Consider the following 23534-nt stretch of genomic DNA (forward strand, 5'->3'; position numbering starts at 1 on the left):
TTTCATTTTATTCATTCATAGTAAATGCAATGAACTCTCATAATTTGCTAAACTTGCGTATTTATTTTTTTAGTAATTTAAATTTAGTTTATCTAAAGTAAAATTATACTGTATTTTTACTTTGTGACGAAAATTTAAAAAGTAAGTATATAAATTTAAAACATATATTTCATGTCTTATAATACTCTAAACAGAACAGATATTTTCAATAAAAATAAAATATTTTACTATTAGAAAGAAGTATACTAAAAATTAGTCTATACATTTCTTATAACTATAAGTATTTTGTGTTATTCAATATAAGGGGGCATCAATTTTGCTTACTGTTTTGTTTTGGAGAAATCATTTGAGAAGTGTTAGAATTTATTCAGAAGCTAATAGGACGCACGGAAAACCGATTCAACTCTCTTCCTGGTGATGACATGTTGCTAATAATAACTGGTGTTGCAAAAATGATGATATCTGAGATATGCAGATGATAAAAAGAAGAAAAAAATCTCTGTTGGATATATCTTTTGGAGTATTTTTGGGAATATTAATCTTTTCAAAAAGAATTAATTTTTTAAATTAATTTCTAACCAATAGGTAGCTTTAAGAAAACTTAAAAAAAAAAAAATTTAAAAGACAACAAAGGCTTGAACCCATTCTAAAAAGTAATGTCAAAAAATTAAAGCAAATGGATGTTGCATCATTAAGCAATTCTAGTTATTGATTTGTTTTCTTTAGGTTAGAGTAAATGCATATTCTTGAATAATGCTTCTTGAATATTTAAATAAGTATTATAAATATATATAAAAAAAAAACAAGCCTCATTAATAGATATCCGCTTAAAGATGTTTTTTTTTTTTCTAAAATGTTTAATTTATTTTTATTTGGTAACTCCCTTTTTAAGTTTATTAAAGAATCTTTTCACTATCTTTGATGAATGAAGTTTTATCTTAAAAATTATGAGTCAGCATAATAAATAACATTTCAAATTCATTTAAGTCAATTATAACTAGAAATTATTGCAATTTTTTTATAGTTATAAGTTTAATGAAGTTTCTGTATTTTGGTGACTAAAAAGATACCTCTAATTCCCTGTATGTCAAATATTTAATATATTATGCAATAATTGTCATGAAATTTATATTTCATAAAATCTACTGGATTTTTTCCTATCCATGTGCCATGCCACCTGATATGTGTTCTTGATCCCAAAAATTACGTTTTCTTGCTTTCAATCTTTCTACATTTCACACAATCTTTGGGGCACCTCAATCTTCTCAAGAAAATTGAAACAGCAGAAGGTAAAAACGGCAATTTGTTTGTGGTCCAGAGTTGAATGCTTGATGGTGTATCTCAAAATGAAAGAGTTGGGTGTGCTATACCCCTAATCCTGCTCATTGTTCAGGATTAGACTGGGGTGATTTTTCTGCAAGTAATGTTTCTTGCTATTTTTTTTTAACAAAAATAGTTAGAATTGTTAATGCAATTAAAGTTTTTAGTTAATTTGCTAATAAATTTATTAGCATTCCATCTCAACTGTGATTAAAGAAATAAATGGTTTTGAATTGGTTTACAGAAAGCAAAACATGTTTCTGATGACTCATATTTAAAACTAAACCTGTGCATTCATTGTAGAGGCTATGGCCGAGCATATTTCTCTTGCACATCCGCTCACACGTCCACAGGCGATGGAACTGCCCTAGTGACGCGTGCTGGACTGCCTTGTCAAGATCTGGAATTCATCCAATTCCATCCAACTGGAATCTATGGTGCTGGCTGTCTCATAACGGAAGGTGATTAATGTGTAATATGTTAGAATCTATCTCAAATATTCTATAATTTCAATGCTGACACAGAACATACTATAAGGTTTCTTTCCTTTAATGCTAAAGAATACATTTCTATTTAGAAAATAGTTGTCAGAAAAGTAGCTTTAAAATAGCTTTATTAAAATAAGAACTAATTAATTGTACTACTAACTTATGAAATATTTATTTTAAAACTACAAATTAATAAAATTAGTTTTAAATAAAGTTTTATAAATTAGTTTTTCGAAAATTAAAAAATTATAATGGACTTTCTTCAATCATTAATTTTATGTCATTATATTTAACAAAAAATGATGTGCTTTTCCTCATTCCATTGTTAAAATGTATTAGTTTTAACAAAGTGTCAGACAAAATTTTTCTAGAGTTTCACTAATCTGAAATTTAAATTTCATTACTTACACAAAATTTTGGTAACGAGTCTTTTGTTCCACCCGTACAGGACCCTCTTTTTTTGTCTTTCTATGTTCTCATTCGCGTGCGATAATGACTTCTTACACGGATTTGTGGAGAAAAGCACACCTTCAATAAACTTTGAGAATTCCTCTATTGTCTATACATTATTGCGACATGCAAAATTCAATTCATTCATTTAATAGGTAGTCACTTTTTAACACAACAATGCCACAATTTTTTCAGTAGGCTTTTTCACAGCTATTGCTGCTCATACCCATATGTTTTTTTAAAAATCTCTATATTTTCATGCGATATTAAGAAATGAGACATTTGAGTCGCACATTTGAAAATTACTGTTTAATAAGCTCTATTTGCACAAAATCCATGCAACAAAATAAAAAATAAATAAATCAATAAACACAGGGATGAGATTTTTCCGCTTTTTAGCGGATTTCCGCTTTTTTCACTTTTATCTCTTGAATTTCAGCTTTTTTTTTTATCAAAAATTCAGATTTTCTAAAAATTTCACTTTTTTTTATAAGTATTCCGCTTTTTCAGAAAATTCACCGATTTTCAAAGAGAAACAGAAAATTCAAACTGGATAGCTACCAATCCTTTCTCATTTTTACTTATTTTAGCTATTTTCTTCCCTTTTACACACAGCAGATAAGATTATCCGAATTTTTTACCCACTCTTCAGATAGATCCGATTTTCGTAGTTCAAACCGCGCCGCTTCTGACAAGCCTTTTAGAGGTCCCAAGCCTGGAATCTGCTAATATCTCGATTTTTATTCACACGATTTTAATATCAAACATAGCTTTTCATATTTGTGTGTTGCGATTCTTATCCACGCGATTTGAATATTGTACGTTGCAATTCTTATTTACGCGATTTAAAAATCCGATATTGTGATTCATATTTACGCCTTTTTAAAAACCTATGTAGCGATTCGTATTCACGCAAGTTTAAAAATCAATTTCTTGATTTGCTCATGCGGTTTATAATATCAATTTTTCATATTTATACGTGATTTTAAAATAAGGCATTGGGATTCGCATTCACGCATTCTAAAAATTATGCATCATAATTCTTATTTATGCAATCTAAAAATTACGCATCATGATTCGTATTTACGCGATCTAAAAATTATGAATCGTGATTTGTATTTACGCGTTTTAAAAATTCTATATCCCAGTTTGTATTTTCTCATTTTCAAAATCGTATATCTAGTTTCATATTAATGTAATTTCAAAATCCATAATTGTTATTCATATTCACGCAATTTTAAGATCAACTATCGCGATTCTTGTAAGAGGTAAACTTTTTTAAAAATTAGTTACTATAAAGTATTGTTTGTTTTTCTAACGACGATTATTACTATATGTAAGTGTTACAGCATCAGAGAAACTGGAAGGGAATATATTCAAAACTTACATTCTGTGCTTGCAAAGAAAAAAAAATAGGATTTGTCACAAGATGTTTGAAGATGGACTTACGACTAAATATAGCAAACATAAAATATATAGCAAACAAAAGCAATCACTTAAAAAGGGATTTAATTTATTTTTATTTTTTGGAAAAAGAGTCAATTAACTCATCATAAAAATTTTATTTAAAATTGCTGTTATTTATGCTATAAAATGCAAAATTTTTATCAAATAAAAAACAATTATCTAAACAGTTGCTGATTGTCATGTAATTTTTCAAACTAAAATAGCAATTTTTGTATGTAAAGGCGTTACTATAAATTTCTACTTCACTGTTATTGATAGGTTTCAGAAGGCTCTAGTTAGATTAGACTATAATATGAACATAATGATTCGGTCCATTGTTAAAGTTTTTTTCCTCCAATATAATTTAAAAAGTAATATTACTGATATATTTGCTATAAATCACATAACAGTATTTATTAAAAGAAATGAAATATTAATGTATATTCTCAGTAGTTTTAATTTGCTAAACCATGTAGTTTTTCAAGTAATGATTGTCTCTTATGTGAACTGAGGAGCTTTATTTTTTCAATTGGTAATTTTTATTTTCACTAAATATTAAGTATCAATGTAATCATTTATATAATAATAGATTAGTACACAATTGTATGTCAACACATTATTTATTACCTTAAACAGTCTGGAATTTATTATTAAAGAGTTGCGCTTGCGTAAAATTTACTATCGTGGAAATTCAGCTTTTTTGCCTTTTGGCTAATCTCATCCCTGTAAACAGCAATTAACTTCATAACAATAATAATAAATTCATTAAAACAAGAACAATAAAACATTTAAAAAAAGAAAATGTGCCTCTGTTCGTCAACTGCATCATATCTCTTCTAATATCAATTGTAAAATTTCCTTATTTCAAAGAAGGACACTTTGCTAAAGTATTTTTATCCATTGTAAAATTATGTTTGCACAAATGCACAGCGGATTATTATAAATGTTATTTATATAATTGTCTACAGTGTATAGTAGCATAAAAATGACCTTGAAAGGGAAAAAATTCTATTGTTCTGATTGCTTCCTAATTAGAGAATAACTTTACTTTTAAAAGATTTTTCCAAATAATTTAACATGATATGCAACGTTGTGAATTATTGAGATAATATCTGTGTCAATTTTTTATGCTCTTATACATTCAATCAAAATTAATACTGCTTAACAACTTTTTAAAGATGTGTTTCTTATTAAATCAAACTCCCTGACTCAATAAATGATTTGCAATTCATTCTTCTAGTTTTTATTTGTGATTTCACAAATTTTATTCTGATCGTAAATTTTGCTTGTTCAGTATATCAGCATGTCAATTAAATTATTTTATGTTCTTCAAATAATATGAAAGCATCGTTTTGATTTATCAAAATATAGTTCTAAAAATTTTAAAATGTCAAGATTTTTTTCTTGTATGTTCGAAGTTAAATGAAACAAAGTTTTCTTAATTGATTATCCTAAAAATATTGTTTTTTTCTTTCAGGCTGTAGGGGTGAGGGTGGCTTCCTGATTAATAGTGAGGGTGAGAGATTCATGGAGAGATATGCTCCTGTTGCCAAAGATCTCGCATCCAGGGATGTAGTTTCGCGAGCCATGACTATCGAAATAAGGGAAGGAAGGTAAGTAACTCGGCAGTATCATAATATGCTGGTGTAGTACAGTGTGCAAAATAAAGAACAGAATAAAAGTTAGAAAAAAGAAACACCCTGAATAACTTTTGATAGAATGATAGGATTTTTACTTACTAGGACTTAATCTTAACATTAAATTATATGACAAGGCCTCAATTTGATTATGCCAATTAGTTAGAGCGCTAGATATATAAACCTACAAAATCACAGAAAACATACTTTCTCTTATACCTTATGTTTTTGTGTTTAATTTCGTAACTACAATATCAACTGCACTAACTAATTAGCATTTTTTCTTAGCACTAACTAATCTGCTCGAACCATTAAGATTAAGTCCTCGTACATGAAAATCCGATCAATAGATCAGAAGACATTCAGGGTGTTTCTTTTTTTGTGCTCTGTACATTTTAGAATCAAAGGGGATTTTATTCTTTACTTCTAGCGGGGATGAGATTTTTCCGCTTTTTTCACTTTTATCTCTTGAATTTCAGCTTTTTTATCAAGAATTCAGATTTTCTAAAAATTTCACTTTTTTTATAAGTATTCTGCTTTTTCAGAAAATTCACCAATTTTCAAAGAGAAACAGAAAATTACAGAAACTACATAGCTACCAATCCTTTCTCATTTTTACTTATTTTAGCTATTTTCTCCCCTTTTTCATGCAGCAGATAAAATTTTCCGAATTTTTTACCTGTTCTCCAGATAGATCCGATTTTCGTAGTTCAAACGATGCTGCTTCTGACAAGCCTTTTAGAGGTCCCGAGCCTGGAATCTGCTAATATCTCGATTCTTATTCACACGATTTTAATATCAAACATAGCTTTTCATATTTGTATTTACGCGTTTTAAAAATTCGATATCCCAGTTTGTACTTTCTCATTTTCAAAATCGCATATCTAGTTTCATATTCATGTGATTTCAAAATCCATAATATTGTTATTCATATTCACGCAATTTTAAGACCAACTATCGTGATTCTTGTAAGAAGTAAATTTTTTATTTAATTAGTTACTATAAAGGTGACTGTTTTTCTCACGACGATTATTAGTATATGTAAGTTTTACAACATCAGAGAAACTGGAAGGGAATATATTCAAAACTTACATTCTGTGCTTGCAAAAAAGAAAAAATAGGATTTGTCACAAGATGTTTGAAGATGAACTAACGACTAAATATAGCAAACATAAAAGATATAGCAAACAAAAGCAATCACTTAAAAAAGGATTTTTTTTTTTTTTTTTTGGAAAAAGAGTTAATTAACTCATCATCAAAATTTTATTTATAATTGCTGTTATTTATGCTATAAAATGCAAAATTCTTATCAAATAAAAAACAGTTATCTAAACAGTTGCTGATTGTCATGTAATTTTTCAAACTAAAATAGCAATTTTTGTATGTTAAAGAGTTACTATATATTTCTACTTCACTGTTATTCATATGTTTCAGAGGGCTCTAGTTAGATTAGACTATAATATGAACATAATAATTCGGTCCATTGTTAAATTTTTTTTTCCAATATAATTTAAAAAGTAATATTACCGATATATTTGCTATAAATCACATAACAGTATTTATTAAAAGAAATTAAATATTAATGTATATTCTCAGTAGTTTTAATTTGCTAAACTAGGTAGTTTTTCAAGTAATAATTGTCTCTTATGTAAACTGAGGAAAAATATAATTTCCAGCTTTATTTTTTCAATTGGTAATTTTTATTTTCACTAAATGCTAAGTATCAATGTAATCATTTATATAATAATAGATTAGTACACAATTGTATGTCAACACATTATTTATTACCTTAAACTGTCTGGAATTTATTATTATAGGGTTGCGCTTGCGTAAAATTTACTATCATGGAAATTCAGCTTTTTTGCCTTTTTGCTAATCTCATCCCTGTTCTAGACATCAAGTATTGCCTACACATTAACCTCTTCTTCTTTCTACCATCCAGTTGTTCTATTATACATGATTTAAAATGTCATTTGTAAAAAACTTCGCATTATAACTAAATCCACAAGTGAGCTACGGGCAATGTGTACTTAGTTGTTGAAGTTAGTTAAAATTAATTTTTATCAATTTTTTTTTTTTTTTTTTTTTTTTTTTTTTTTTTTTTTTTTTTAGTTTTCTTAAACAGTTGTGACATTCTAGTTAATACAATTAATTTTTTTTTTAAATTCTTGTACGGTTGATGTAAACATTTAAAACAGTTTAGCTTTAAAACTTTTTAAAAATAATGACATGCTTAAAATTTGCTTTTCTGCTTTTGCTTCATTAGTATACCACTTCTTCTGCAGTCACCTTTAGTTTACTGAATTCTCTCCAATCTGTGTTTGTATTTGTAGAGTTAAAACAATGTTTGTTTCTTTTAAGAGGGTGTGGTCCAGAAAAGGATCACGTCTTTCTCCAGCTCCATCATCTTCCTCCCGAGCAGTTGGCCACCCGTCTTCCCGGTATATCAGAAACGGCCATGATCTTTGCTGGTGTGGACGTAACTCGGGAACCTATCCCTGTTTTACCCACAGTTCACTATAACATGGGTGGGGTGCCTACAAACTACAGAGGACAGGTATGTGTGTGTCTTTTAAGTTTGAATCTGTAAAGGAATTTATGAAATAATGTGTTTACAAGTGAATTATTTGCTGTAGACAGAATAAATGAGACCTCCTTGTAAATCACATTTAGTTAACTGAAATCTCTTCAATATATCTCAGAACCTTTGAGAGTAGTCTCTCAATGGTTAAGTTATTTGTGGCCAAATTCTCAGTTCAATGAAATCTCTTATGGTAAAAATTCAGTTAGTACCAAAAAAAAAAAAACTGCATTTTGTTCTGATTCAAGGTTTTTTAATGTGCCTGTCCTATTACACTTCTGAATTGGTTTTATTGAAAATTCCCTGATTTTTTAGAAAAATGTTGTCCTGATTTTTTTCTTTGGCCCACTACAAGAATTATTTAAAATACAATAATTATAAAATGCAAATTTTTGCTATTTTTTCCTCTCTTTCCTCGGATTTTAGGTTAAATATTCGATTATTTTTTCTAGATGTCTTTTGTTTTAAACAAACTTTTGATGATAACATCATATTGCAGTATATAGCATAATGCCTTTTAAAAACAAGGGAGTATAAAATTATTGTTTCATTAAATTAGAAGAAATATAACTCTTTAAATTTTATTTTCTTACACCTTAAAGTAGGGATATATTACTAATTTTGGATAACAAGCCACAGAAACTAGAAAATATTATGCTGGTTACTATGCTATTACATTTATATTATTATGCAATGGTTCCCCCTTGGACCACTGCGGGCTGTTGCAGGACTACTTTTACTATGCGGGACCCAGTAACACATTAAGCTGTAATTATAAAAATGCATGCTGTATTTAGATTTTATTTGAAAGTCATATGAGTGACTTACACATGCTTAACTAAATTTTTTATATAGCTGTCGATGATAGAATTAAAATATATAAATTAAAATATTTAATGTACTAAATAAATATTTAATGTACTAGTTAAATCTTAACAGATCTAGTTACAAAGCAAATTATTATTTCTGGATTGTATTAGTATAATTTTGTCTGAAAAAATCCAAAAAAACTCTTCCTATATCTTTTTTTTTTTTGATTGGGTATCAACATTGTATTTTGAAAGTGTTGTCAAGTAGAATAGATATCACTCATTAGTTCACTTAAGGCAGGGAAAACCTAGAATTGTCTGGGAATTTTATTTTGCCTCTAAAAAGCAGGGAATAGTCGGGAGAAATTGTAATTTATTAAAAAAATCCTGAAAACCTACATCATACCTAGAAAGTAATCAGTCTCAGAATTGTCAGTAACAGTAATCAGTTGTTGTGATCCAAGTTAAGTAATTCTGATACCTATGACAATTGTTTATATATATATATACAGTGAAACCTCCTGTTATGGACACTCCTGCAAAACAGACGCCTCTCAGTACGGACATATTTTGAATTCCCTGGGAATCTTCTATGAATAAACCATTACGTACATTCTCCGCAAAGCGGACATTACAAGTAAAAAATCTAAGTTGTCTGAAGAAAAATTGCATGGTATAGATAAAATATGGTTTTGATTTTCTTTGAAATTTTCCTGATATACCTGGAAAAGTTAGGGAATTTTTTTTTTCTCCTGAAATTAAGTGGTAACCCTGTTAAAAATAAATAAGGATGATTAAATGCATATTTAATATTTTCCTTCCCTTCCATACAATTTTGCTTGGTTGAGTTTTCTTGTGATTAAAAAAAAAAAAAAAACTTTTTACCGTGAATAATTAAGGGGTAATTCAATATTTATTTTAGGTTATAACCTATGATCCTGCAAAGAAGGAGGATAAAATTATACCAGGTCTCTATGCTTGTGGAGAAGCTGGATGTGCTTCTGTGCATGGAGCAAATAGGCTGGGAGCAAACTCACTCCTGGATTTGGTTGTATTTGGAAGAGCCTGTGCTCACTCCATTGCAGAAGAAGATAAACCTGGTGATTCCATTTTAGATCTCCACTCTGTAAGTATTAAGTGTAAATGCATTGAATATTTTATGTTTAACAATTATAGATCTCTATTTAAATAATCTTTATAATTTGTAGCTTCCTAACCATCTGTTTTATAGAAGTATGTATTGATGTTCCCAAAGACTGTAGTTCTTTATGATTTAGTAATCATTAATTTTATAACCATCAATGAACAGCTGACCCAATTTTTGGGTTTACAACTACCAGTGTTAAACTCCGTAGCCTTGTCATTTTGAGCCCAATCCAGAAAACAAGGAAAGTCCTGGATCCCAGCATATTCTGAGAAATTTGCCTTTGTGGAGGACTTTTTGATGGAACTAACCAGCATTTTCTTTACATGGAGAATAAAACCTTTCATGATTAGCCTGATAGCAAGGGGACTCTAACCCATGATTTGTCTACTACTGAGGATATTTTACGTCAGCAATGTGGTCGGTGGGAGCTGGGTGCGGAATGCCTATCGATCAGCCATCGTTAGGATTGGAACCGGGTTCACCTCAATGGAAAGCGAATGCTCTATCCCCTGAGCCACCGTGGCTCATCAATCATTAATTAAAAATATTTATTGCAGAAGGAAATTTTCGTTTGCTTGTTTTATTAATAAAATGAATTGCTCGTTTTATTAATAAAATGAATTGAAAATGAATGAAATTATTAATAAAATGGTTTGCTTGAATAAATTTAGATAGGTACACTTTCAAGAACTAATACGCTTGGATAGGATCAGGATAGTGTTTTTAACTTTGAAAGAGAGTGGCTAGAGATTTGATGCTCTATAGGTCAAATATTTCAATGTTTATATATTTTATGTTATGACACATCCCTTCTTTAAATAAAGCTAATAATCAGAAATGTTCTTCTACAAGCATATTTCATGCATTGAAAATCAAAAAGGCTTGTCAGTAGTGTGTTGATTGTGATGGCTTCAGTTCTGTAGTTATTTTAATTATAAATCTTAGTTCCAAAAATTAATGTTCAATATGAAATATGTATGGCATATAAATTGATATTTTAATATCGATTTTTCGCTCGTAAAATTTTCAGTGTTTTTAACTGCTTCTCAATTTCTCCTCCAAAAATAGTTATTTTTTCCGAGAGCTTCTGACTATTTTATACTTACATATATTATCAAAATATATATGTATTTGATGAGTATGTACATTACTATGTCCAATGTTGTTGTTTTTTTTTTTCTTTTTCTAAAAAAAAATATTAAACTTTCATTTATGTGACATTCTTCTGTTCTGTAGAAAACTCTAAGAAATATTTTCATGAAATAAATTAATAAACATAAATCACTTATTTCTTATCTTTCTGATCATTCATTAAATCTTAATACATGGAAAGATTCAGCAATTAGTTTTCCATAAGTACATGAAATCGCATTTTTGTTACACATAATGATATTTATAAGTTGTTGTTTTTTTAAATAACTTTTGTATTAAATTTACAGTGTTGCATAGTTCAGCATTTTCAGAAATTTTAAGTGTTTTTGTGTCGCTAAAGAAGACATAAGGTTTACCCTTAATAATTTTTGATTTGCACTAAACCTTCATACACTTAAACCACTAGGACGTGAATTTAGAGATTTGAGGGGTTAAAATTAATGGATGCTGTTGATGTTTTGAATCAAAAAGTTTTTGCATCCCATTAACATAAAACACATTATCTAAAGATTATGCCATTAAAAGAAAAAAATATTTAATATATTTATATTACTATTTAATTTAACAAGAAGAAGAAAAAAAATTTTATGTTTAGAACTTTTTCTATTATTATTTCAAACTAGGTAATTAAAGTTACAATTGTAATCCACTCCTTTCACCTGTATACCTCTGTTAACTGAATTTGTTTCTCAAGTTCCCCCTTTTTTTGTAATGAATGATGTACTGTGGTTTCTCAAAAATGCAAGACTGGGGGGTCATTGAGATCAGTCACTAATTTTAATGGTATGGCATTCAAGCTCATAAATATCGTAATCATAAAATAGTGGCTGAGTTAGATCTGACCACAGCAGTCTCCTAAAACACATGCATTATCTGCTGTCTTTGTTACCTGATATACAGGTCATGCATGGTGACTTCTCAAACATGGATGCCACTCTTCAGGACTGAGAACTGAAATAAATCTTGAGAAATAGCCAGTGAACAGACTACATTGAATATATTTCCAGTTTGTTTTTTGAATTTTTCGAAGAAAAATAATTTTTTTCTCCTTAAAAAATTAACAATTTTTTTTGGTTGAAAATAATTTAAAATAATATTGGTTTTTAATAAAAAATAAAATTTTTCGTAATTTTCGAAATAAATAAGTAATGATGCGATGCTGCTATGAAAGAATTGGAATATTAATGCTTCCGATATTTTCAGTGTTGAATCTGCTTGAGTTTGTATTTTCCCCTCATTTTTTGAAATGTTGAGTTAATTAGAATAAAATGCTCAAATTGAGATTATTTTTTAAAAAATAAAATTTAAAGAGCTAGGACAAAAAATTAATGAAGTGAAAAATATGTAAAGATATGATATGAATGACTACAAAAAAAATGGGTGGTTTATTTTTAGCAAATGGTGTAAAAAGAGATACGAGGTAGCTTTTATTTTTGTTTGCTATTAAAAATATCTGTAAATATTTTTTATTAAGAAAAAATAAACAAGTTATTTGATATTCTCCTGGAAAGATGCTTTTTGCAGTCATTGAACAATATAGTTCTGTTGAACTACCCTAGACTGTGTTAGTTAGTAAAAAACTTAAGTCCAGTCTTTTGAGTGTCTCAATCTTTAAACAAATAAACCGTTTACTTGGAGGATCTTTTGAATACTGTCTCTACACTTATTTCTCTCTGTTTTTTTCCTCCGTCTTTGTTTGTTCTCTATATTGTTCTTTGTATTTATTATGGTAGTTACTTTTTAATCTTGCTATTAGAAGTAAAAAATAAATAAGTAATGGTAATCATAAATGACAATTATTTCAAATCATAAATGCAATTCTAATTTTTAATGATGATTACTTGTAATAAAGGTTATTTGCATTTTGTTTAACTTTCATAGACATTTTGTAACTTTTGTAAGACATAAAAATCATTTAAATAAATAGATTTTGTTGATGTGTTAATGACACATCACGAAATTAAGATTATTTTAATATTTTTAGACGGATGGTGAAGAATCAGTTGCTAATTTAGACAGAATGAGACATGCTGATGGATCAACATATACATCTCAACTGAGATTACAAATGCAAAAAGTATTTTTTCTTATTTTCTTTAGAATTATCTCACTTATAGATATCATTTCTATATATTTTTATATATTATTTTTAATTAATCTACTTACAATTAGCCTCTCAATTTTATCTATTTTTTTTTGTATTTTTATTTTAAATGTTATAAATTTCTATCTAAAAAATAATCGACTGGAAACTTTTTGTTTTCGAGCGTCAGAGCACAATTTTTCATTATCACTGTCTTCTCCATCAAATTGGACAGCAAAAAAGGAACTATATTTTGCTTCAATGAGCAAGACCCTTAAATTGAGGCTCTTCTCGACTGGTTTCGATGTGCACAGAGAATTTCCGAGAAGATGAATATGTGGTCAAATGCCCTTGAGGATGCCTCTCATGTTTGCCCGAAAGGCCAGAATGTGTTTGCTGTAGTGTCAAGAAAGAAGATATCTGAGTACTAGACATTACTAATGTGGACGAGTGAAGCACCTTTTTTTTGTTGCCCTAATGTTGAATTTTGTGAAAGCGAAGCCATCTTGCCTAGTTTGGAAATGTAACATCATAGTATGAAAGTGTTGCACTGGTGTTTCTCGAGGGAAAGCAGCAAAAAAAAAAAAAAAACATGTAATGTCTGGACATATTGGCAGATTGAGTGCATTCTGTAATGTCATGTTTTTACTCCAAAATTGGCGGATACTTGACGGGCAATAATGCAACTGTATAGTGTGCAAGAAGCTTTCAAAGTTGGTTCATTCAACATCATTTTTCTAACATGATATCATTTTTCTAACATTCTATTCGAAGAAAGCATCTAACAGCTTCCTTGGCCAATGCGAAACCTGGATCATAATCTAATAGATTATGTTTAGGACATGTTAAGGTACCTTCGACAGTGATCTTTCGTTCCATCTCATTTACTGGATCTTAAAATCTGTGTAACCAATGCATGATATTATGTGGACATAAATGCTCCCCAGAAGCTTTTAGAATTTCTGTCCTCATAAATGCAAACTGAGCCCAGTTGTTTCCAAGGAATGCCGGGACATGACACAAACACTCTTTGTAATGCACGCGTCACCTATCAGTGCTCACAACAAAACGACCCTTACTTAAAAAATAAAAAAATAAAAATAAAAACTCATAGATATATAACAAGCTATATTCTACAATACACCTGGAATATTTTATATGCTTGTTTTCTTTCAGACTATGCAGGGTCATGCTGCCGTCTTCAGGACTGGAGAAAGCTTGAAGGAAGGTGTGCAGAAAATATCTGAATGCTTTGAGCAACAGAAAGACCTTAAGGTATGGTCTAAATTCGAGTTAAATACTGAATTGGGAATTTGAATCAGTTGAACATCACTCAAAATCAAGCAAATCTTAGAATCAATGACACAGACAGTTAAATTTCATTGAAAATTATATTTCTTTTATTCAATGCTTTTCTCAAGATTGCCATGATTTAAATTATTAGATTTTTTTTTCATTACAAAAAATCATTGATGCAAGAGAAAAAAAGTTTTTTTTCTTAATTTATAATAATTTATAAATACACTCTTAGGGCTGCGTTTAATGTTTGAGTTGATTTTTTAGAGGTTTATAGAGAAATAATGAGAGATGTATATAAAATATTTTTTAATGTTCAAAATGGACTAAAAAATAATAATAAAATAAACACTGAATGTGGATTAAAGTGATGTGAAACTTTTAAAATTTTATTTTCCGTTAGCTGTATTTAAAATAACTTGCTATTTAATAAACATTTTTTAACTATACTAATTTAGTTTCATGTTTGAATAAAAATACTTATAAATATGTAGCTTGTGTATATAAATCATGAAGAAAGACTTATTCTTCATATCTTACTGATAAATAACAATCATCTAATTGACACATTTTGTCTTTTTCTCTACAAATTCGTCAGAGTATTGAACTTACATGAACAATTCTGCCATTTTATTTTTTATGGATTAATTTGTAATTATATAATTTCTACCAGTTTTGTTAAAATTATTAAGTAACTACTCTATAATATTGCTTTTAAATAATATTAAGCTTTGTTAATGCATTTTTGGGGGGATTTAGTTGGTATACATAAAAAAAAATATGATTAAATTATTTTTACAAAAATTTTTTGACAAAAAAAGATTCTATTTTATATATTTTTTAAAGAGAAAAAGATCTTGTTTTTTTACTAACGAAAATTTGTGTGTTGATAAAAAAATCAATAATAATTTATGAATGTCTTTTTTATAGTTGATATTAGTGTAGTGATTCAAATAAATAAATTTGAAGCATTGGATGAAATCATATTATAATGAATCAGTATTCTTTCAATTAAGCTACTGTGTCACCTCGATTACTTTGTGCTGCCTTTCTCTAAAGCCGTAGTTTTTGTGTGTAGGTGTGTGACAAAGGACTGATATGGAACACTGATCTTGTGGAGACACTTGAGTTACAGAATCTGATGCTGAATGCTGTTCAGACAATGATTTCTGCTGAAGCAAGGAAGGAAAGTCGCGGCGCTCATGCACGTGAAGACTTTAAGGTAAGAAAACTATGTAGTAGACCGTTCCATTTGTTTCAGTACAATTTTATTCACTGGGTGGACACCCACCTGGAAAGACTTTAAAACCTGAAATTATCTGGGAATTTTTTATACTTGAAAACCTGGAAAAATCAGGGAATTTTAAAGGAAATCTGAACTTTTTCTTCCATGTTCTTAATTGTATTATACTTCATTAAATTATTTACTAATCTTTTCAATTTAAATTGTTTTACTGTTTGTTATACCTAGTTTTTTTCGACAGAAATTTATTGCCATAAATTTGAAATATCGTTAACTTAGCAATACTTTGCTTGCATCAAAATTTGCTCTATTGTAAACCAGTTAAACTAAAATGCCACATGAAACTCTCCCATGGTTGCTAAATGAATGGAGAAACTTTTGACTTTTTTGGAAACTATGGGAGTATGCAGCTTTGGAAAGGCAAAGATTGTGGTGGAGTTGAAAGGAGGGGTTAGGATACTTGCTTCTGTTTAGAAAAGCTTTTTTTTTTTTTTTTAAAGTTTTCTTCTAGTCCGCGGGTTGGATCCATTTATCGTTCAAGTTTGTTCCCATGTTTTGGGCAATTTTATTTTTGACAAAATGTATTAAAATGTTTTAGCACTTTTAACTTCATGAAAATTTCCAAAAATTAGTTGGTTATAGTTTAATAACAATAGATTTTATTTTGCTCTCTTTTTTCTAAAAGATTTTATATTTTTATCCAATGAAATCTATGAATTGGATCCATTTATCGTTCAAGTTTGTTCCCATGTTTTGGGGTATTTTATTTTTGACAAAATGTATTAAAATGTTTTAGCACTTTTATCTTCATGAAAATTTCCAAAAATTAGTTGGTTATAGTTTAATAACAATAGATTTTATTTTGCTCTCTTTTTTCTAAAAGATTTTATATTTTTATCCAATGAAATCTATGAATTATTTTTCTCATCAAAGCCAACCAATCCACATTTTCTTACAATCACTAACACTTGACGAATCATCACGATTGTTGCCTTGATGTTAGTTTTCTCTATTTCATTTTAGCTTTTTATAACATATTTTAATTATAAAAAAGTTCTTTTAAAAACCAATTATATGTTAACATTTAGTTTTGCTGTTTTGTTGATTAATATTTGATTTTTTAATCAAAATTCGAATTGTTTAGTAATCACTATATCAAAAGTTTATAAATATTGCTTGTATTCCAGCGATGATATTTCTGGAACTGTTTATCTTTTTACCCTAAAAAGCTGGCAAAAATTATGGAATATATGGAAAACATGTAAAATTATGTATAAACATAATTATTTTTTTTATTATTGCTTATGTGTTCATTAGAAAAAAGAAATTTCATTCTTTTGTTCTGCATTGTACAGATACAGGTTTCTAGTTGTGAAAACAAAAACAATTACTATACTAAACCGAGAAACCATATGGTTAGATTAGAATTCTTTAAATATTTTAATTTTAAATGAGAAAAATACAAAAATAATAAAATTTAAAGGATAAAATTATAAAAGAATAACATTTTAAGTTTTTTTTCGATTGAGTATGCAACAAGAGTTACGACATTCATTCTTGAATACTGAATATCTCTTAAAATAATAATGCTAGCTGAAAACAAACATTATTTAAACATTTGACTTATGATATTGGTTTGAAGGAAATCTGAGCAATGAATTTTATTAACAGCACCGTTTGGATAAAACACAGTATAAACTGTCTCTATATTGAAATTTAAATAATTATAAAAACTTGGTGGTATTAGGTTTTTGGATCACTCTGTATTTTCCATTTGGTACACTTTGTGCAAAAACTATTTAAAGTACCGTATATTCTGGCGCATAACGCGCCCCGGCGTATAGCGCGCACCCGTAATTTCTAATTACTTTTTTTAAATTTTAAGGTATACTCTTTGTACAATGCACACGAAAATTTGGATTGTACATGTGCAATATCTCGTCTTTCAAGATTGTAAATAAAAAGTATTTTTCCCTATCTTTTGCAAAAATAAAAGAACTGAATTTGACATGTATGTGAGGGTAGAATTGAAAGAGCAATAATGTGATTCTGGATGGACAAAAATGGTGTTAAATTGTGGGTAAAAAACATCTGGCAAATCCGTCCTGGTTGCGTAAGAAAACTAGAAAGCCTTTTAGAGTGGGACATGTTTAGGTCCCACCTTACAGATAATACAAAAAAAAGTTTTAATTATAATACAAAAAAATTTTAATAATTGTAATTGATAGCGAAAGACGAATATAATGAACTGTTTATGTAATAACGGAAATCAATGAAGTATATAGGTAAAGGTATGTTATTTCTTTAAAATAAAAGTATTTTTCTATATTTAAATTTTTTTAATCTATAATTTTTTATATTCGGCGTATACCGCTCACCCGTTAATTCCAATTTTAATTTTTGCATTAAATGTGCGCTTTATACGCCAGAATATACGGTAACATATTCAAACATCAAACATTTTTTTATTCATTTAAAACTATACAGTAGAACCTCGCTACAGCAATATTTTGGGGGCCCAATAAATATATTGTTGTAGAGGGATATATTGTTATATCGAAGGCTTACATACTTAGGGGACACAATAAGATTTTTTTTTTAATTTCTAAGTTATATATGTATTAACTATAAATGTATTTATATATTATGCAAAAAAAAAATTTGCAGAGTGTTAATTATTTTTAAATATTAAGAACAATTGAAATAAATTCAGAAAATTAGGTAAAACCGTACCTCAAAGCTTTACTTTATTGAAAGTAATCTGATATTTCTGTTTGTTTATTCATTTTTTTTGACTGTCAAGTCAACCAACAAAGTAAGCATTGAGTCCAAAGCACGAAAATGATTTTCTTTTGAGAATGGTGCTCCTCCCACCCTCTACAGAAAAAATTCCCTTTCAGGTGTTAATTGTGATGATTGTGGTTATTTGTGACTCATGATCAGCTTTTTAACATAAAGGGAATGAAATCAGATAGGAATGTTACATTTGTGATTTCTTAAGTGATAAGGGAGGCAATTTTAAGAATGGAAGCTCTTTTAGAGGTCAGCAGTGAATCTTCTCTTGTCAGAAAAGATTGAAAAAATGGCAATAGCAATGATAAAATAAGATTTTTTACATTATTTGAAGATCAATAATAAATGGAGAAAATAAGGTTGAAATTTGGAAAAAAATGATTTTACAGGGGCTAATTGCTTCAGAGAATATCGTATCGTAATAAAGAGTGTTATTGTAGTATTGGATATCGTAGTAGTGAGAGTTCACTGTATATTCTACAAGCTAAACATATTATTTTCGCCACGTCTATCTTAATTTTTTTTTTAATTAATGTTGTACCAAAACTATAAAATGTAAAAAATAAAGCGCAAAATTTCACTAAGTTGTTTTAATAATAATTTAGTTTAATTATTTTTTCAAGATGATATATTAAAAAAATAACATTTTTAATAAATATTTTGTAATATTGACACTTTATCTTTCTTATACCCATCCTATAGATGTAAATTACCACAGTTTCTATAACTTAGGGTAAATACTCTGAGTAATTACCCGTACAAGTACTTAAAATTCTTTAATACTTGGGTATTTATCAATTTTATTGAAAATTCATGGTTATGGTTTTCTTTATACAAAATTACATATATTTAAGACACAATTCAATTTTGCTTACGTCATTAACTAGGAAGAAAAATTCATTCAGTTGAACATATAAATTATTAAAATCGTTATTTTTTAGTTTTCTTTATTTGAGAGTGGTTATGGTTATCTTTAAATTCCCATTTCTATTCATTATATATTCCCAGCCTTTGTGATTTTAAAAGTAACATCTAAACAAGGAAAGTTTTGGCAGAAATATAGTTTTGAATTACAAGAGTTTTTCAAGTCTTATGTAATTTATTTTAAAATGTTTATCATACACAGCTTTTCCTGCACATGAATCATACATAATCCCTTATTTGATCCATATTTAATTGTGACGTGATGATATCTTTCTGAATAATAATAATGCCCAATAAGATGCAAAAATTTATGAGTTTTTGTTTCATTATTACTAATGAATTGAGAATTATAGCTTAATATTAGTATGGTTTTTAAAGGGGTATAAAATGTATGCTAACTTAAATGTTTCAATACTTCTGTATGCTAAGTTTAAATGAGACCGGGAAGCTTTTTTCTCTATGGGAAAAAACTGTTCTGAGGAGAAAAAACTATGTTTATTTCCCCATTAAAAATTATATGTTTTATCGTTCTATTCCTAATCAGAATTTTAATATTTCTTGCAGGAATGGAAAAAAGAATATTTATTAAAAGTTCTTTATTAATTAAATATTAAATTTATTGTAATTTTATTTATTATATAAATTTTTTATTAATAAAATAAAAAAAGTCTCAATAAAATATTGAAGAATTTCAAACCAATTATATTTTCTTTAAAAAAGACAAATTTAGTTTCAAAGAAATAGTTTTATGAATGCATTTCTTTAAAAATTAGAATATGAAATTTGTAGTTTTAGTTTATCACACATATTAAATGTACAAGCTCAATATAACTGAAATTCTAAAAAAAAGAGTTTAAAACTTAGTTTTAACACATTTCATGAATTTTAAACTTATTCTCTGTTTCTTATTTAGAATCTCTTTTTGAAAATGTCCAATCTTAAACTTATCCTATTTTGTTATATAACACCATGCAAACTTTTTTATATTACTTTTTTAAAGCAAAAAAGTTTCTCCACCAAGTATTTATAGTTTTTCAAATATTTTTTCTAGAACTGATATATTTTAAGTTTTTAAGTTTATTTTTGAAACTTAGAGATATTTTTATTATTCTCTGAACTATAAGCATGATAAGTCCTGTTTATATGCTTTAAAAAGAACAAAAAATTATAAAAACCATAATTTTGGATATTTAACAAACTCACATCTATATCTATCATTTTTCCCCCCTATCATTTTAACTATCTTTTTTTTTTTTCGCTTTACATCTTGTTCTTTGCGAAAACAGTTACTCTTTCATTAACAAAAAAATAGATAATGAATGAATGGAAACCAAATATTTTGTTCACCCCTAGTTCTGAAACAGTTCTTTTTTTTACTTTGTTGTATGTTTTTTCATTATTCAGTTATGTTAATTTTAATTCAGGATCGCATGGATGAGTATGATTATTCAAAACCTTTGCAAGGTCAAAAGAAGAAGCCCATTTCAGAGCATTGGAGGAAACACACACTTTCTTGGGTCGACAAGGATGGAAAGGTATAGTTCTCACTTAGTTGGAAGTCAGGAAATAAAATGCTTCTAAGAGGCAGATTTTTATTACTTTTTATAACATTATTTTTAAAGTCATACTTAGTGAAGAAATTTAGAGCTGCAGATTATCTCGGCAAATATTTGTTTAAAGCACTATTTTCTATTTTGTTATCATTTTCTTTTTCTACTCATATCAATTTACTGATATTTTGTTTCTTTTCATGAAGTTTGGACTCCATTGCCAGACCTTTTCTATTATATATTTTTCTAAGGAAACTCAAAGTTCTTAGATTGAAGTCTGGTTTTCATTTTTATGATTTAGTAATGTATTGTTTATTATTTTATTCTTGAAAAGTTTAGACTTCTTAACTTAACTGCGGTTATATGCATTTGGCTGAAAATAAGCAATAAAATTTTTGATTGAATGATAATTTTATTCATTTTATTAAAACATGCCCTCTTATATTTGAGATTTATGTAAAATATTTTTTCCAGTAGTAGTAAATTAAAGCAGAAACATAACTGTAGCTTTGATTGAACTTCAATTAGAACTTTGGGACATGACTATTAGGCTATCTGACCTTTCATGTATCTGTTTAAACTATAAGTAGTAGTGAACAAAATTCTTTTAATTTAAATTCATTAAAATTTTTATACATTAAATTTGCTACCTCTAAAAAAGATATTTTCAGGCACTACGGAAATTCTGTATTTGTTAGAGGATATGTTAAAAGCGGATAAGTGTTCATATCATGACTCAAATAACAATAATTTTGTTTCTCAAGAAAATAATAGCCTTCATGAATCATGACAGCCTATGCAAGTACTAATTTTTGGTCAAAGACTTTAAAATTCTAAGATTGAAAACTCAGTTTGTGTGCTTAAAGTTTTCTAAATTCTCTCCTAATTAAGATAAAAATTCAAAGTATGTTAACCAAATGATTAATTTAAAATTATGAAAAGTAAATTGTAATACCAACAATTATTTTCTATCTACTGACTTGAGACTTGAATCATTTGAAAATATAAGCTAGAGAAAAGAATGTTGGGAGGTCTGTTTTTCTTTTCCGGACACTTTTTAACAATCAAAATAAGCAAGTCTCTTTCCTTTTTTACATTGTATATATATATTTAGAAATGTGCAATTTTTTCCACCCAGTGTATTCTTTTAACTTGTTTGCTATAAAGCAGGGTTTGTTGATTTAAATCAGCTTGATTTAAATCACGATTTAAATCAAATGATTTTTTTTTAAAAATCATTGATTTAAATCAAAAAAAAATATTTTATCTATATATATTGATTTTAAAAGTCAAAAAACAGTGTTTTAAATTTTTGATACTTTTATTATTTTCTTTTCTTAGTATTAAAATGTAATTTAAATAAATTGCTGCATTAATTAATTTTAGTTAATGAAATTACTTTTTTGGTGTGTGTTAAATTCTAACACATTTGAAATTACATTTTTAAAAATGTTTTGATTCTTGAGATTGAAAGTACAGATTAAAGTAAACATTTAATGCTGTCTTAATATAGACTTGCATAGCTGTAGAAAGTAATTAATAAACATGAATATTTTTCAAAAAATAATACAAATAATGTTAATTAAAATTCTACCTTTTGAATGAAAAAGTGTGAATTAAAATCTACATCATATTTTATTGGTGGAAAATGTGTATTTCTGAAGCTTGAGGTTATGTTAAAAAAAAATTACCCTAATATGCCAAAAACAGAAAAAGAAAAAAAAGGGCTGATGAATTCAGATGTATTTTTCCAAATATAGTGTCATTCTTCCCTTTCAAACTCTTTCACAGTCTATTTGATGCAGTAGGGTTATTAACTGGTATTTTTTTCTCATAATTTGTTTACAGTATCTTTGACATTATCAGATTTTCTGTAAAGAAATTTTGTGAAAAAAAATTCCAATGAGTAGATAGATTTTCTAATTTTTTTTTTTTAGCTTAACTTATTTTGATATAGAGTTAAAAATGAATATTTTAATATAAAAATATATAGATTAAATATTTATTTATTATTTGATGAATGACTACATTTATAAACACAGTCTGCTGCATTTATTTTGTCATTTTAAAAATCAAGAGGAAAAAAAAAGAAATCACAATTTTAAATTAAAGTTATGGTTTGCTAACTGAAACTTTGTTTTAATAGTTAAAGTGCAGGGGTCTGTCCAAGCCAAATTTACTACCGTTTAACGGTACTTTTACAAATTCAACTTTAGGAAAAATGATAGAATAATCACACAAAATACTTTTTCTTAAAATTTTATTTTTGTGTCTCGTAAGAAACGATAAATCCATATTTTTTCTATATTTGTGCTGATTTTTTAATATAATTTTTAATTTTCACAAAATAGGTACCTCTCAGAAAAACCCAGACAGACCCCTGAAGTATTCTTTAAATTCTTTATTTAATCTAGTCTTTAAATTTTAATCATGCATTTCTTTCAAAACAGTTGCTATGCATTCAAAGCCATGTATTATAATGAAAAATTATTTTAGTTAGAGCTTCTAAAATATTGTTACAACATAGTTCTAATATTAAGTTAATTTGATTAAACACTTATAACTTTAACTAATCATAAATTAAAGTTCTTACAGTGTATTTGAATAAAAATCAA

General features: G+C 27.6%; 1 protein-coding gene across 1 annotated transcript in view; it reads left to right on the plus strand.

The window, feature by feature from the left end:
- Positions 1–23534, plus strand: part of SdhA (succinate dehydrogenase, subunit A (flavoprotein)) — a 43791-nt gene that overhangs the window by 19235 nt on the left and 1022 nt on the right. Inside the window, exons 8-15 of the mRNA XM_016060089.4 lie at positions 1624–1781; positions 5182–5317; positions 7703–7898; positions 9654–9857; positions 13015–13107; positions 14290–14388; positions 15488–15631; positions 20794–20904. Of these exons, the coding sequence (XP_015915575.1) occupies positions 1624–1781; positions 5182–5317; positions 7703–7898; positions 9654–9857; positions 13015–13107; positions 14290–14388; positions 15488–15631; positions 20794–20904 (1141 nt within the window). The remainder of the gene's footprint in view (positions 1–1623; positions 1782–5181; positions 5318–7702; positions 7899–9653; positions 9858–13014; positions 13108–14289; positions 14389–15487; positions 15632–20793; positions 20905–23534) is intronic.

The sequence above is a fragment of the Parasteatoda tepidariorum genome, chromosome 4 (assembly GCF_982258835.1).
Source record: "Parasteatoda tepidariorum strain Cologne lab strain chromosome 4, Ptep-v5.0, whole genome shotgun sequence".
Taxonomy (NCBI): Eukaryota; Metazoa; Arthropoda; class Arachnida; order Araneae; family Theridiidae; genus Parasteatoda; species Parasteatoda tepidariorum.